The sequence below is a fragment of the Rhinolophus sinicus genome, chromosome X, assembly GCF_036562045.2.
Source record: "Rhinolophus sinicus isolate RSC01 chromosome X, ASM3656204v1, whole genome shotgun sequence".
Taxonomy (NCBI): Eukaryota; Metazoa; Chordata; class Mammalia; order Chiroptera; family Rhinolophidae; genus Rhinolophus; species Rhinolophus sinicus.
This window is the reverse complement of record NC_133768.1, coordinates 68,112,606-68,129,298: the sequence shown is the minus strand read 5'-3', so window position 1 is coordinate 68,129,298 and position 16,693 is coordinate 68,112,606. Positions and strand designations below refer to the sequence as shown.

At 42.1% G+C, this 16,693-nt stretch overlaps 1 protein-coding gene across 2 annotated transcripts in view; it reads right to left on the bottom strand.

Annotated features, from left to right (window-relative positions):
• Positions 1 to 16,693, bottom strand: part of SRPX2 (sushi repeat containing protein X-linked 2) — a 33,374-nt gene continuing 16,681 nt past the window's right edge. For both annotated transcript variants that reach the window (XM_019716617.2, XM_019716618.2), the window contains exons 4-11: positions 9,192 to 9,383; positions 6,960 to 7,136; positions 6,533 to 6,659; positions 6,252 to 6,373; positions 4,984 to 5,163; positions 4,519 to 4,652; positions 2,263 to 2,384; positions 1 to 1,200 (exon numbers count right to left, since the gene is read on the bottom strand). In XM_019716617.2, coding sequence (XP_019572176.2) covers positions 1,020 to 1,200; positions 2,263 to 2,384; positions 4,519 to 4,652; positions 4,984 to 5,163; positions 6,252 to 6,373; positions 6,533 to 6,659; positions 6,960 to 7,136; positions 9,192 to 9,383 — 1,235 coding nt within the window. In that variant the 3' untranslated portion in view covers positions 1 to 1,019. The remainder of the gene's footprint in view (positions 1,201 to 2,262; positions 2,385 to 4,518; positions 4,653 to 4,983; positions 5,164 to 6,251; positions 6,374 to 6,532; positions 6,660 to 6,959; positions 7,137 to 9,191; positions 9,384 to 16,693) is intronic.

The following is a 16,693-nucleotide window of genomic DNA, read 5'->3' as shown; positions in this document are numbered from 1 at the left end:
TTTTTTTTTCAAATTTTGAAGATCTTATTGGCTTTATTAAGCAATTCATGAATTGTAGAAAATGAAAAGTTTTTACAAGCAAAAGAATGTGGCAGGGGAGTTACTGCAAAAGAAAGGATTGCTTTTAGAACAAAGGGCATTGCAGGGATTTTATCATGCAGATTACCTCACTAGTATTGACCAGGAAATTTCAGACTGATTGGTTTAAAATCCCACTCCCGGGAGAGGCTGAAACTGCAATTAGTTATTAAGTTTTGGTTTGGTGACATGACTTGACAAAAGTGACTCCATTTTGACCTGTTTCTTTTTTTTTTAACAGTGGGTTTCCATATGATAAACATCAAATGATAGATGACTTCTCTGCCAACCCAGGGCCAGTGACCTTAATGCAGATGAGGCAGAGAACTTCCCAGAAGAGAAGTACTAGTTCTCCTTAAGGGAAGTCCATGGCTGCCATTGGTCTCAGTAGGCTTCAGATCTATAATGGGTCCCCTCATTTCTTGTTTTTGAAAGAGGTACGTGTGTATTAGAGTTACAACACCTCCAATGCTAGTTAACCTATGAGGAAAATCCAGCTACATTTGCTGAAATGTCCTGGTTGTCTGTTGTGATGGTGCTGCCCTCTGTTGTCACCTCAGGGTAGAGGAACCCTTTAAAACACAGCCAGTTAGTGAATGAACTTCGGATTTACTTATCTGGAAGACTTTGGAGAGCTGAGCAGAGGCCCAGATTAGGGAAGGAAGACCTTCTGCCGCCCCAACCCACTGCCCAGGGCCTGTTCTCAGTCCCTATCTAGCTTCTGATGCTCCTCCAGTGCTACCTAAAGCAGAGACTTGCTTAGGGAAACTATTACAGAGCCCTAAAAAGGTGCACGGAAATGTCCTGGGATTGGAGAACCTCACCCACCACAGAGTCCCATTCCTAGAACTGTGGGAAACCATTTTCTCCTTTGATTAGGTCCCAGTTTCAGCCAACTATGGGAGCTTTTCCCTTGACCTCAACCATGCCCTGGCTCAAGTTCACTCGCATACGTCCCTTTGCTCCTGGCGCTGGGTTAGCTCCTGGTTGCTCAGTAGGTAGTCATCAATGAATGTGAAGATTTCCTCAGGGGTGACAGGTTCCATGTAGCGTTCACGGTCTAGTCCTTGCTTGTCAATCAACACCATGTTGAAGTAGGAGCGAGTGAGGCGCTGGAATTGCCTAGAGAGAAGGGCCAAGGGAGGTGTGAGACCTTGTTTGGGCTCCATCCCACCAGGTTCTACTACCCTCTGACCTTTCACAGCTCCACTGATAGACTGATTCCTTCCCCACCCGATCCCTTGTCATCCCCTCCATTACCTAGCTCAAGCCCCTTTGTTTTTCTCTGCTCAGACCCTAGTCTTGCTACCCTTATGTGCCTGGCTCTGCTGAGCTGTCCTTTCCCCACCGCAGATGGAGCAGCTTGTTTATTACCAGGCTGTGCTTCCTTCACAGGACCCTGTAAGTGAGGCTATGACATAGAGCTATGTGGGCTGCATGGAATAAGTAGAGGGAGCACCAGTCACGTGCACTGCGATGTGACTGGTGTTTTCCAGAGATGGGCTGAGCATAACCTGCACAACCATCCATGGCAGCCCTAAGGTTGATCAGTATCTCCTGGTCAACTCTTCTATCTGCAGTCTCCTTCGTGTTTGTTTCCCGGGTCTCTCTCCTACCTAGTACTGAATCTTTTCTGTCCCCACTGAGACTGGGCCCCAGAGGCATATATTGTTTCTAGAAAATAGAGCTGTGATGGCTTTATTGGTTCTGAGTACATCTGGAGGCATTGGAAAGGTGATAATGGATAGATAATGAAAAAATCAAGTTCTACCACCTGTCACCTATAGTCAGCTCTTCCCCCAGGGGCAGATGGGTGCAATTCAGGTTTCAGTGCCTAAAGATGCCTTTTGCTTCTTTGAGACAAGGCAAGAAAGGCATGACACAACAGGATCAGGGGCTTATCTGAGTCATGTTTGGGTCTATGTGTCAGCTCTGGCTGTGCTTCAGTCACCTGAGGTACACAGTCCCAAGGTGTCTTGGGGTGGGGCCTGGCCATCTGTATTTGAAGTCACCCAATTTGATTCTGATGTCTTGCCACTCTCTCGTCTTACCTAATGCATCCAAAGAGTTCAAACACAAGGAATGCCCCAAGAGTACTGTCGCTGATTCTCCCACAACCCTCCTGTTGCCAGTGTCCTGCCTAGGGTTTCTGCCCACCCCTTCCTGTGGCCCCCCAGCCTGGACCTGAGCTCCTCGATGATGTTGGCTGACAGCTGCTGCTCCTGGATGCGCCCCACCTCATGAGGTGGCTGCCCCACCAGCTCAATGATGGTCACATGCCGCAGGTCCAGTCCACAGATAGATTGCTGGGAAGGGAGAGACGATTTTATGGAACTCAAACCTAAGGCTACTCAGTGACTCCTCCTGGGACCAAGTTGAGGCAGTCTGGGAAAGGATAGGTTTCTCCCCCAACCATCACATGATGGGGTCTACAGCCTCTCTCCCTGTGTCATTCCTGAAGTACCTGCCCTAACAGTGTTGCGTTTATTCTAATGAAGTATACAAAACTGCTTACACCATGTGAAGTAGAAAAGAGTAATGTCATTGATGAATTGCAGGAACATAATCTCTCCTTGCTTAGTTTTACATAGGTTTTAAACTATGTGGGTTCTTTTTTTAAAAAAAAATTTGAGATACTAATTGACATATAACATTAATTTCAGGTGTACAACATAATGATTTGATATTTGTATATATTGTGAAATGGTTACTACAGTAAGTCCAGTTAACATCCATCACCATGCCTAGTTACAATTTTTTTTCTTGTGATGAGAACTGTTAAGATCTACTATTTTAGCAACTTTCAAATATATGATACAGTATTATTAACTATAGTTACCATGCTGTACATTACATACCTAGGATTTATTTTTGTTACAACTGGAAACTACATAGATTCTTAATTGATAGCTATTGTTATATGATACTAATGGCTATTGTTTACTGAAATGCATACCTAATGCCTTGCAGGCGTAATCTAATTTAATCCTCACAGCACCCCTAACAAGGTAAGTGATATCCTTTTTACACTGTAGAGGAAAAAGTAACTTGCCCAAATTTGCATAACAATGAGATACTGAGCCAAGATTTAAATTTAGTGCTGCCACAACCTACCCAAGTGTGTGCTCCTCACCACTAGGCTACATGGCCGGGGCCTTCTCTCAGTTGGTGCTCTTTTCATTACCTTTTGTTGCCTTCCTCCCTCTAGGCAGGGCACCCTGTAACCCTCCCCTGGCTCTTTGTCCTACCTGGTCCTTCAGGGTCACCTCTTAACCAGTCACCTGGGGTGAGGTTTAAAGCCACAGTGAACACTCCACCCCTTGTCTGAGCTGCAGGCTATTCCTTTAGTCCTGATCTTCAGAGTCACTAGTCTCACTGGCTCATTCCTGTTCTTGTTCTTGCTTCCTGTTCAGACTGAGGTATTGCCTTTGTCTGCCCTTTTTGGATCTCTGGAGGAACTAGGTCATTTTTGGTCTAGATACCCAAGGTCATCTTTTTGATAAAGCTGCTTCCATCATGGGCCTCTGAATATTAACTTGGCAACTTGTAAGATTCAACCTTTAGAAACCCCCTAAAATAGTTTCTTCTTTTACCTGGGTATCCAGCTCCTTTTGCAGCTCGTCAGAGCTGGTTCTCTTAGTCGTGTCTTCATACCCTGAGTTCTTTTCAAGAACCTAGTCTATTCTTTTTGTAAGTCCCAACGATCATACTTACTCTGTCTCATCCACTTCTCCTCCCACAAGTGGCTTTGGCATCTCATATGTTAAAAATCATCATGCAGCTCCCTCATTTTACTTTGAGATAATACAACACTTTTCCTTCTGCTACTATTAGTGTTAATTAAGAGCGTGGCTCCTGGAGTCAGACTGCTGGGTTCAATCCTGGCTCAGCCACTTATTAGCTAGTGACTTTGGGCAAATCTTTAACCGCTCTATGTCTCAATTTCCCCACCTTTAGAATGAGGATAGTAATAGTATCTGCCTCTTAAGGGTTGTTGTGAAAATTAAATGACTATGTGTAAAGCACAGGCTTATACAGCTGTACCTGTATAACACTTACCATCTAAGTGTTTGTTAGAGCTATTATTCCTTGAGAACATAAAGGTAATTTATTCCCAACATTTACATTTCATCATACCTGTCTTACAAGTCTTTCTAGAGTGCTCTGGCACACTCCCTTCCCGTCCTTCACCAAGCCCCCTGTAAGCCACACCCACCATTTCAGTGGCCTCGCTGCCTTTTTAGTAAAAACAGCAGATTTTTAAATGTGCTAAATTTGTCTGCAGTAAAACTGATCAAATGTTGTCCACAAAAATTTTGAGGAAGTAGGGTTTATGCTGCAGAAAGAGCAACTCTTTCATTTAGAAGAGGTAAGGGAGTCACAGGGTGGGGTTAGAGGCTAGTAAAGGAGCTAAATCCTACTTAGGGCAGTGGGTCTCACCTGTAACATAGAGATCTGCATTTTATAATATCGGTTGGAGGGATCAGGAGCTGAGATGATGAGGAGGCGCCGTTTCTCATAGAACTGATCCAGAAGGCCCGCAGCCGAGTTAACATTGACATTAATCTTCATAGCTAGGGCAGAAGCAGATGGCCAGTGAGGGTATGGACTTCTCTTTCATCCCAGCATGGGTAACAACATCTTGAAGAGTTCTAGTCGTTCAGGTTAACTCGTTTTGGTTGTTTCTCCCTTTCCTTGGGTAAAATCCTGAAATAACACTTGGAGATTTTAAGTCCTTCATCTTGGAGTATTCTGAGGGAGATCATTGGCCCTTAAACACACCTCAGGACCCCCTTCCCCTTTCCCACATCATACACACTGCTATTGGGCCCCTGTGCCATACACATTGGGAGGTCCTCCAAAGTAGCCCTGATCAATGTGTCCACTTTCCCTGGTTTCACTCACGAGCACAGATGGGTGGTGATCCTGACCACTGGCGGCTGGACTGACAGACCCGGGAGGGGGTCCCTTGGCGCTCGTAACCTCCATCACAGTGGTATTCACAGGTGGCACCATAGTTGTCCCCTGCTGAGGTGCAGGTGAGGTAGCCATGCTGTGGTGGTTTCAGAGTTGGGCAGCGTCTTACTGTCAGGGAGGAGTTCAAGTTAGGGTCCATGGTATCTCTTTTAGGGAAAAAAAGGCTAAGAGGGTGCCCACGCTTTGTTTTCCAGATCAGGAGATCTAGGGTGATCAGAATGAATGACTTCTTTGTGTTTCCAATGGCCAGGGATAGAGCCATAATTTCCCTTTCTTAAGGGACTAAATTTGAAATGTAGACAAAGGCATTCATAAAATCTGGAAGTACAGGTGAGTATATATATTGTCATCAAAAGGCTTTATTAATCTGCAAAATAATGTTACTGTTTTTGTTTTCAGACTTTTCACCCTGCATAAAGATGACTGCCTTACAAAATTACTTTTAATAACAAAAAATAAATTTGAGGATTCTTAAATATCCATCAGTGGGAGAAGTGTTAAGCAAATTTTAATATATTCTTAGAAGTAGATTATTATGCTGTCATTAAAACCATTTCTGAAAATTTTTTAAAGAACGTGGGAAAATTACTTGTGTTATAATGCAAAGTTAAAAAGAGTAATCTAAGATTAGATATACAGTATGATCTCACCTATATATATTTTTAAAGTATGTGAAGATAAAAAAAGATGGAAAAAATACCAAAAGATTAATAATTGCCTCTGGATGATAGGATAATAGATTTTTTCCCTTTGTGTATTTATTTACTTCCCAACTGTTCAGAAATGAGTGTGAACTCTTTTTATAATGAAAAAAGCGAAACAAAACAATACAACACAAAACAAAGAAGAATCAGGCAGGCAACACCACCAACTTCAGCAGAGGCGAATGAAGACTGATTAGATTTGATAATCAGAAGGCCAAGAAAAGAAATAGACACAGAGTATCTTGGTGAATTTTATCTAGATTTAGGAGAATGAGAAAATCTTGTTGGGGAGTAAGAGTTTCTGAAACGTGTATGCACATGTCATGCAGGCTTCCTGAATGACCCTGGTTCGTGAACTTGTTTTTGCCCTCTCCTAATCTAAATGAGGTGTTGGTTTCAGGCATACAGAGGAGAGGGTTGTGGTGGGCATCTAGCGGGTCAGGGCACAGCAGGAATAGTGAGCAATGTGGAAAAGGAAGACTTCTTTCTGACCTTGTACTTTCACAATGAACTTGCAGCTGGCCCGGTTGTAGGCTCGGTCATAGGCAGTGTAACGAATCACATGCTCTCCTTCGGGAAAGTGAGAGCCAGGCTCAGGGCCCCGAAGTGTCACCCTGCATGGGACAGAGTGAAAGAACCACAGAGGAAAGAGACCCTTAGGATCTGGGTCTGGGGCACATCATCACTACAGCCTCAGCCTTTTCAGTTCAGTGTTGGCAGCCTGAGAGCCTGGGAAAAGCTGTTATGAGGCATAAGGGGCATCTGTTACTCACCTAGTGATAGTACCATCAGCAGAATCTTTCACTAAGGGTGGGTCCCAGTAGACTCGAGCGGTCAGTTTCTCCGGCTCTGCCATCTTCTCACGTGAGTGTGGACAGCGGATCTTGGGGGGATCTATGTCTGCCAAGGTCAGAAATCAGGTGCTGGCTGTGGGCCCCCTGCCTTCCCTGGAGGGAACCCATAGAAGCAATACCACACCACTGTGTAGGTAAAAGATGCAGTCTCTGTTCAAGATGCTCAGTGAAACTGGGGAAGGAAGCCCAGCTGCAGAGGAAGCGATCACTTCATGAAGCATGTGCCCAGAGTGCTACCCTCATAGAAAGCAGGAATGCCTTCTGTGGTGAGAGTGCCACTTCCTTTGTGGCCATCATACCAGGGTGGCTGTTTGTAGCAGGACAACTGGGAGCAAGCAGCATTTACCTACACATACAGGCTCGCCTCCACTCCATCGCCCGTCTTCCATGCAGATTCTGCTGCGGTCACCTTCCAGGTGGTAGCCACTGGAACAACTGTAGTCACAGCGGGAGTCAAGAAGCACCCCATTTGTGCAAGTGTGAGTGCCACTCGTGATGAATGGCAATGCGTGGCATCTCATCTCTAAGAGAGAACCAAGTGGCAAGCTCAGTGGCCTGTGGGGCTATCTGGAGGTGATGCCTGGGCATCTAGCACAGGGAGGACCATATAAGACCAGCAGAAAATATAGAAAACCCTACCCAAAACTGCCCGTACATTTTTCTGCCTAATTACTTCTTTTTTCTAATTGCCTTCTTATTTTTATATTATAAGATACAGTAGTGCTTGGGGGGCGGGGGGTGTTTCTCAAAGAAGTAAATTACTTGTCCAAATGCATGGATTTAAGAATCACACCTGACTTTGGATCCCAGCTCCACTTCTTACTAGCTCTCTGACTTGAGCAAGTTACCTCGTTCCTCTGAGTCTCAGTGTTTTTACCACTAACATGTGGCTACTTCATAGACTGTTGTGCAGATTAAAAAAGACAATACATATAAACTTCTGGGCTCATTTAGGGCCTGAGTTGCTGTTAGTTTTCATCTCTTGTTCCTCAAATGCTAGATAGCCTTGAGCAAATTCAAAGCTCTTTTTTGAGTATAATTTTGGTGTTACCATAAGCACACCTCAGCTGAGGCTCACTTACAGGTGGAAGTAGGCTGGCCCCTCTGTCCGGGATAGAGTACAAGTCAGGCCAGTGCTTGGAGGGCCAGCTTTGGTGGTATTTGATTAAAGAGGAATCCATGTGCTTTAGACAGCACCTGTGCCAGAAGCGGAGACTGCTACCACGAGTTGATTGTGAGCCTGTGCTTGCCAACGTCTAGTTTGAGATACCTGATACTTGCAAGAAGTGGGTGAGCCATACATTCCTTTACATTGTCTAAGTTCTAACCCTGTATAAGTTCTATTATTGGAGCTTCGAATATAGATTCTATAAGCTATGTTCATTTTGCTTCTTGGTTAAACTAGACTAGAAGATTATTGCCTTTTACGTTTTCCAGTATCCTTTATGCAAAAATGACCTCCTTGAAATCAGGGCCAAGAAAAAAGGTTTGTCTTTTCAGGCGAATTTGTTTTCTTAGTATTATTTGACAGTGAAAATGACACATCCAAAGTGTTTACCTTTTTGTCTCTTATAAGGAAGGGCAAAGCTAGATTCAGTGTTCAAATATAGTAATTAACTCATTCTAGGCACCCGGAAATATGTTCGTCTCCATTCTTTTGACTGGTTTTATGTTCATGTTCATTTATAGACATATTACTTAATTCTGTAAGGCCAATTCAAATTCATTTTGGAAACAATGGGTTCTAAGTCCTAAAACATTAATTACAGTCACCTAGAGGGGTGTGCTGGCTTCCTTCTTTCTGGCTATCAAGCTTCTTCTCTCCTCCACAGCACCCTCTCTGACCAACCCGATTTCTCTCTGGATGCTCAGCACCCTGAGTCTGGTCACACTGCGTTCACATACACACACTTGCATTTCTATCCTGTTAGTATACAAGATGCCTTGGGGTAACTGAGGAATTGAGTAAGCTCCTGAAGCGACCAATACTTGGCCCTGTACACATGGGTGTCCTACAAATGGCATTCAGCGATAGACATATGGACAGACAAAGCTCAGCTGCTAAAAAAGAGTAGGCTGGAGGGCTGGAAGAAGAGATACGGATGTGGGAGCTGATGTGTATTAACATCCTCATATTCTAGCCTAAGGATTCTTCTTGACTTTCCAAAGAAAATGAAGAATAGCAGATGTCTCATGCCTTCATTGCCAAGGCCTTCTAAGGCCTTAGGCCAGGAAGTATAGCAGTTTATCACAAGTGGGAAAGAATCTGAGTCCACACATTCTCGGGAGCTCCAGAGGAAGGCCCATGTCCACATCAGGCCCCAGGCCCAAGCCTTACGTGCACTCTGGGGCCCCCTGAGCCAGCAGGGCTGGGTGCTACTTAAATGGTCATATTACTTGGGCAATAACCTCAGGGAGAGAGAATGAGCTAGAATGGTAAGATGGGGAAAGGCCCTGTTGGGTGCCTATGGAAAAACTCAATTTGCATAGAAACACCTCCAGGCCTATAACCTCAGTGGATGGCTAGCTAGCTGGCTTCTCTTGCATATACATGTCAGCATCCGCACACACCACTTACGCCTGCAGTAGGCAGTTCCAGACCAACGGCGGCTTGGCAGGCATTGCACCGACCTTCGTCCAATCAGTTGAAAGCCCCGGTCACAGGAGAGCTCACAGCGAGTGCCCAGGCTGCTGCGATAATTTCCTCCCCTTGGTGAGTAGCATGTGGCTTCTCCATCCTGGATATTTAATGTGTAACACCATCGGGGGACTGTAGAAATAGAAGAAAAGTAAGGTAAAAGTATAGTAATCAAGATCATGTGGTATTGGCAAAAGGACACATAGATCAATGAAAGAATGGAGAGCTCAGAAATAGATCCATACAAATATGCCAAAATGACTTTTGACAAAGGGGCAAAAGCAAGTCAATGGAGGAAAAATAGCATTTCAAGCAAATGGTGCTGGAGCAATTGAACTTCCATGGGCAAAAAAACACATACACAAAACAAAACCTCGACCTAAGTCTCACACCTTGTACAGATATTAATTCAAAATAGATCATGGATTTAAATGTAAAAATAAAATTACAAAACTTCTAGGAAAAAAACATAGGAAAACATCTCTGGAATCTAGAGCTAAGAGGTCTCAGACGTGACACCAAAAGCACAATTCATAAAAGAAAAAAATCAATAAATTGTACCTTGTCAAAATTAAAAACTTTTGTTCTGGGAAAAGCACTGTTAATAGACGAAAGACAAACTACCTACTGTGAGAAAATATTTGCAAACCACATATCCAACAAAGGACTAGTATGTAGTACATATAAAGAACTCTCAACACCTAACAGTAAAAAGGCAAACAGTCCAGTTAGCACATGGACAAAATACATGAACAGACATGTCACCAAAGAGTATATACAGTGGCAAGTAAGCACCTGCAAAGATGTTCAGCATCATTAGTTACTAGAGAAATTCAAATTAAAACCACAGGATACAAATATACACCCATTAGGATGCCTAAACTTAAAAACAAACAAAACATAATACCAAGTGTTGGTGAGGGTGGAGAGAAACTGGAGCTCTTATGGATAGCTGGGGGAAGTGCAAAATGATACAACTGCTTTGGAAAATATTTTGGTAGCTTCTTATAGAAGTGAATACAGTAGTACCTTGGTTTTCAAATGTCTCCCTTGATGAACATTTTGGTTTACAAACGCTGTAAACCCAGAAGTAAATGCTTCGGTTTTTGAACACCCCTCGGAAGTTGAACATATCACACGGCTTCCGCTGAGTGCAAGATCCTGAGGCCTAGCTGTCGGCTGTTTTCGAACGTTTCAGAACTCGAACGGTCTTCCAGAGCAGATTATGTTTGAAAACCGAGGTACCGCTGTATACACTTGCCATGCAACTCTGCAATCCCACTTTAGGATTTTACCTAAGTGAAATGAAAACCTGTGTTCATACAAAATCCCATGTACAAATGTTTAAGGTGTCACTATTTATAATTGCCAAAGCTGTAAACAACTGAAATGTACTTCTGTGGGTGAGTGGTTAAACTAACTGTGGTTTATCCATGCGCAAGAAGGAAGTGCTCATATGTGCAACGATATAGATGTATCTCCAATGCAGTTTGTGAAGTGAAACTAGCCAGACTCAAAAGGCTGCATATTGTAGGACTCTTACTTATACAACATTCTGGATAAGGCAAAAATATAGGGACAGATCAGTGGTTGCCAGGGGTCAGGGGTAGAGGACGGGGCTAACCTTAAAGCAGCAGAGCCCTGGGCAAGTTCTTGAGGTTATGGAACTGTTTGGTACTGTAGTAGTGGTTACCTGACTATGTATTTGCCAAAACTCATAGAACTGTATGCCAAAAAGAGTGAATTTCATGGTAGGCAAATTTAAAATAATTTTTTAAAAATAACAGAGATGGAAGCTAGAGAGAGGAAGGGAATGCAATATCAAAGAATGCTGCTTAGGAGTGAAAGTCCAATCCTAGTTCAGTACTAAGCACAAAAGGTAATAGGGCCATTAAATCATAAAAGCATCATAAAGTTGCCCCATTGGCTACACAATATAAACTACTCTTCAGTGGGTTCAGATTTTAAAGGAATACATATAAACAGGCAGAGGGCCACCTGCCAAGGATGCATACACAGGATGACACAGATCTCTTAACCTGGGGTCTGGAAGGCTAAAACCCCAGATAAGCTTATTAGATTCCCAAATCCTAAGGGACAAAAAAGAGGGTGGCTTTGAAAAAGTACATCAGGAGTTAAAGGAAGAAAGGAAGGCTAGAATCTCTGCTTGAAGGCATCTGGAGAATGAAGATAGATGACAGTGAGGAAACTATCCTACAAGCAACAACACGCTTGTGGCTTCCAGCATTAGTTTTGAGCCTTTGCCTGTGACACACGGCTGCCATCTGGAGACACCGTCTGCAAATTACATAAAGTCTCTTAAGCACTACAGTTGCAGAGCTGCTGATTATATAGTCACAACACATATCGCAAAGACTTCATATGGGATACTGGGACCTCAAAAATCACCCCTGTCCTATTTCTCTCCCGCATTCTGTCAGGGGAGATACACATCACATTGGAATGGATAGAATAAGTGAGCATAGTAAAGAGAAATATAGATCTCAGGATAAATGCTGAGACAACAAGAGAGGGCCTAGCTACTGTAAATAAGTTTAAATTTGCTGGCCCAGAGGAATCCTGGTATAAAGAAAACATGTTGGGAGGCTGAAAAAGAGTGAAAACACTATCGCAATTTTCTTTCCCACCCCCAGATTTATTTAGGTATAATTGACAAACAAAACTATATATTTAAGGTATACAATGTGATGTTTTAATACCAGGGGTGCCAAAGAAAATATATACACATGATTTTTCAGGATGCTTGTAATATAAGCCCTACCCCCCAAATAAGCCCCAGTTAAGATCGTCAGCCAGGCTGGACACATTTAGTATGTCCGTTGCAACACACGACGAACATATTGAATTATAAAATAATAATATTAATATGTAATTAAATATAAATAATATTATTGACATTAATACTTAAAATAAATGATAATATAAATCATAATTAAGTATTTGTAAATACCCAAGCGGGTGCCTTTGGATGAGAGGTAAACGCCTATATAAACAGATGAACTCCAGACTTATTGCCAAATGACCAATCAGAGTACAGACACAATGCACGAATAATGTGCACACTTGATAACGAATGGATGTGGTTGTGTCTAATATGAATCTTCATAATTCAATACATCGTGTGTTGCAACGGACGTCCTAATGCACTTGTGTGAAATAAACGTTTTCTGAATTTTGGTGCCTGCAATTTTTCGTCACTTTTGTGTGGACCATCATTCTTAACTGTCATCATTTTTGTTGCCACTCCTGTCTCGTAAGTCTTCAATTAACACTTGATTTAATGGTACATTTAAAGAGAATAATATTTTGACCCCAGACAAGATGAGTGCAAAAAGAAAGAGCTATTCTGTCAAGTACAAGAAAGGTATCATGGAGGATTCTCAGGGCAAGAATCTTACAGCTTTCTGCAAAGAGAAGAAGTTGGATCTCTGAATGGTCTGAAAATGCTGAGCAGAGTACCATAACCTCACTCAACAGGTGGACGAGTGGAATGCTAAGAAGCGCAAGTGTGGATCAGGTTAGCAACCATTATTTCCTGAGCTGGAAGACATCATCTGCGAATGGATTGCTGACAGGAGAGCAAAAGCTTTGGTTGTGCGCAGGGCTGATATTCAAGCATTTGCCCTTGCAGTGGCACCACAGTTAGAAATATCCCCAGAAGAATTCAAAGCATCACAACGCTGACTGCATGGCTTCCTTCAGCGATATGAACTGTCTCTAAGATCCACAACACTGTTCAAGCTGGAAGGTACTGAAGTTATTAAATGTGCACTTGCATTCAAGTCCTTTGTTGATGGCATCGACTTTTCTAAATACCAACTCTCCAACATGATTGCTATGGATGAAACTGCAGTGTTTATGGGCCAAGGATCTCAAACGACAGTTGATCAGAGGGGAGCCTCGTCAATCTACATTCCCTCCACTGGTTACAAAAGTGCACGTGTTACCTGTATTTTGGCAATTCATCTAGATGGAAAGAAAGCCCTACCTCTAATCATCACTAAGGGCAAGAAAGATAAGGTTGAACGTGTTTCAGGCATTTATGTTCTTGAAACCAAAAAAGCCTGGTGCATACAAGCAGTTATAAGGAAGTGGGTCAATTTAATGCTGCCACGTGTTTTGTGAGGTGGCCAAAGAGGTCTGCTAGTCTGGGATTCAGCCAGCACTCACCACGCGAAAGACGTGAAGAACTTCCTTGCAGAGAGAAGAATAGGTCAAATAATGATTCCCGCAGGTAAGACTGCCTATCTCCAGACTCTTGATACTGCAATAAACAAGCCATTCAAGGACCATTTGTGCATGGAAATCAATGACTACACTGAAAATAGAACGGAGAGAAATCAGCATGGAAACGTTGTGAAGCCTAGCCTGCAAGAGGTAGTGACTTGGGTGAAGAATTCATGGGATAAAATCACTGACAGCTGTGTTGCCAATGCACTATGAGCAGGCTACATGGACAAGAAGTGCTCATTTAAAGAGAGCTCAATTGCTGGACATGAGAGATTGGGGCCAATGGTTCCACAGGAAATGGAATCGCCAGAAATTCAAGCCAGAATTCGGGGTTTGGAGAGTTATGACGATGTTCCAGAAAATGAAGACATGGCTGTATTTGAATAAATGTAGATTTCTGTACACAAATAAATGAATAAATGTAGATTGTTGTGCATGAATAAATGTAGATTGTTGTACCTGAAAAAATAAGACATCTCCTGAAAATAAGCCCTAATGCATCTTTTGGAGCAAAAATTAATATAAGATCCGGTGTTATTTTCAGGGAAATACGGTGTATATATAAATGATTGCCACAAACAAGTTAACAAACACATCCATCACCTACATAGGTTACCTTTGTTTGTAGTTAGAACACTTAACAATTTACTCTTAGCAAATTTCAAGTGTACAGTACAGTATTATTAACTATAGTAACCATGCTGTACAGTAGATCCCCAGAAGGAAGAAGGCAGCCTCTAGGAACTATGAGTGTAGCCTGGCGAGATTGACAGCACTGATAGCATAGTGTTCTAGAATATTTAAATACAGGCTTATAAGCACTTAGAAAGAGAAGTGCTGATCTCCACATGTCCTCAAGAACAAACAAGTCATTCAAGACTGACTTCGTTTCTTTCTTGGGTACAGTCACCAGACTGGTAGAACAGGGGAAATGGTGGGTACACCATGCGGAAATAAATAAGCCATGTGACAATGCCTTCATGCAATTGATGTGCATGAGATGCAGAAATACAGGATAAATGACAGTACAGTTATGGAGATTCATAACTGGTTGAACAACTGTACGCAAAGCATGCTGGTGGGAAACTGAAACTAAGAATGTGGCTAAACACTTCATGGTAAAAATTTCTGGCAGGAAATGTATTCATCATTACTGAGTAGCTATTGTGTGGTTTTATATTTTCATTTTCATATCCATCATCTATAGTTCTCCCAATCGCTCTGTGAGGTAGGGAGGCATTTATCCCTATCTTGCAGATGAGGCAGTAACTTATCCAGGGTTCCTCAGCAAGTAACGGGCAGAGCTGGGATTTGAATCCAAGCTTTGTCTGGCTCTAAAACCCATATTTTTTTCTAATCACAATATCTGCCACTGCAGAATGTTAGGATGCTATTTTGGCATATACATTTACATTTTTCAATAGGTAATATAGCCACATGGTTCAAAATTCAAAAAAATATAAAAAGTTACACAGTAAAGTCTCCCTCCAACCCGTTTCCACACCTACTGCCACTTAGTCCACCTATAAAAAAAAAATCACCGTTAATAGTTTCTTTATGCATAGAAAGCAAATTGCTATAGATTCTATTTTTCCCTTCTTTTAATACATACAGTAGCATATTATGCCCACTGTTCCCACCAATGCTTTTTTAAATAAACTTAATGCATTTTAGAGATCTTATATCACTACAAGCATGGAATTTGTTTAAATGAAATAACATTTATAAAATACATAGCACAGTGACTGGCACATAATATGTGTTTGTTCAGGATCAAAGAGCTGGAAGGTGGAGGAGCTGGGACTTGAACTCAGGCCAATGGCCTGTGCTCTGTGCAGCTATTCACCTGTCTCTTTTCAAGGATTATAAAGAAAATGAAATGCTGACAACAGGGTTGAAAGTGCCTTCTCTGTGGTTATCTTCAGATAACCCTGGCAGAGTTACCAGCTTGCCCAAGGCTGAAGCAATTTTCAGGGAAAGCGGCAGCCGGAGGACCAATGGCAGACCTCAGAGAAGGATTTCTGACTCCAAACTAGGAGTCAGAATAAAGGAATGAAAGAAAGTTCAAGATTAATGAAAGTGGCACCGAACTACACCAGTAGTTTGCTCTAAAATAATTATCTGGTTTTTACTGGTTACCTCTTCTTTTTTAAAATCTCTTTTTTAAAATAAAAACAATGGGTTATATTTTTAAAAGATTTTTATTAAAATATAGCTAACATACAACATTATATTAGTTTCAGGTGTACACCATAGTTATTCAACATCTATACACCTAAAGGAGTGATCACCATAAGTCCAGGAACCATCTGACAGCATACCATGCTATCACAATATTACTGACTATATTAGAGAGGAATGAGCAAGGCTTTGGAGTTAGACAGACCTGGATTTAAATTTCTGCTCTACCACCTCTGAGCTCTGTGACTCTCTAAATTTAACTTCCCTGAACTTAGTTTTCTGATCTGTAAAATGGGAAAAATAAATCAGTTTCATAGGGCTGTTATGAGAATCAAATGAAACTGTGTATATAAACTTTATCTAGCCCTGGGAATGATATTCCCTAAATCCCTGTCTGGGTTTGAGCCACTGGCTTATCCTGCTTCAAGCAATAGCACACTGCTGCCTTCTGAAGACACCATCCCCAAATTACAGAAAGTCTCTTAGGCACCACTACAGCTGTGGAGCTGGGATTATGAGGTCCCAAAGATTTTACAAGGGAGGCTGGGATCTCAGGTTGTATTTTCCTAGCCACCCACCTCCTACATTGATAACCTCATTCAATTAGTTTTATGCCCTTAGACTAAGTCCCAAAGAGAGCCAGGAGACACTTGACCTCAAGGACACAGGCTTCCATGTAGCTTGTATTTTTATAAAGGGCTTTATACAGATTTAAAAATAATCAATGAGGCAGGTTTACATCAATAATAGGATTGTTAGACCTCTTGAAAGTGCCTTCTGCATCTTTTACTTTTTCCTATCTACTCCCATTTACAGTGTCCTACAATCTGACTTCTGCTCCCAGGATGCCAACTCGCCAGTAAACATTTTTTGAGCATCTACTTTTACATAGCTCTGAGGGGGTATCTTATGTGGCTCTTTTTGTTAAATAGGTAACTATTTTGTTGAGAGTAATAAAAAATAAACCAAAGAGGCAGTACATAATGAATGCCAAGTGAGTGGTCCAGAAA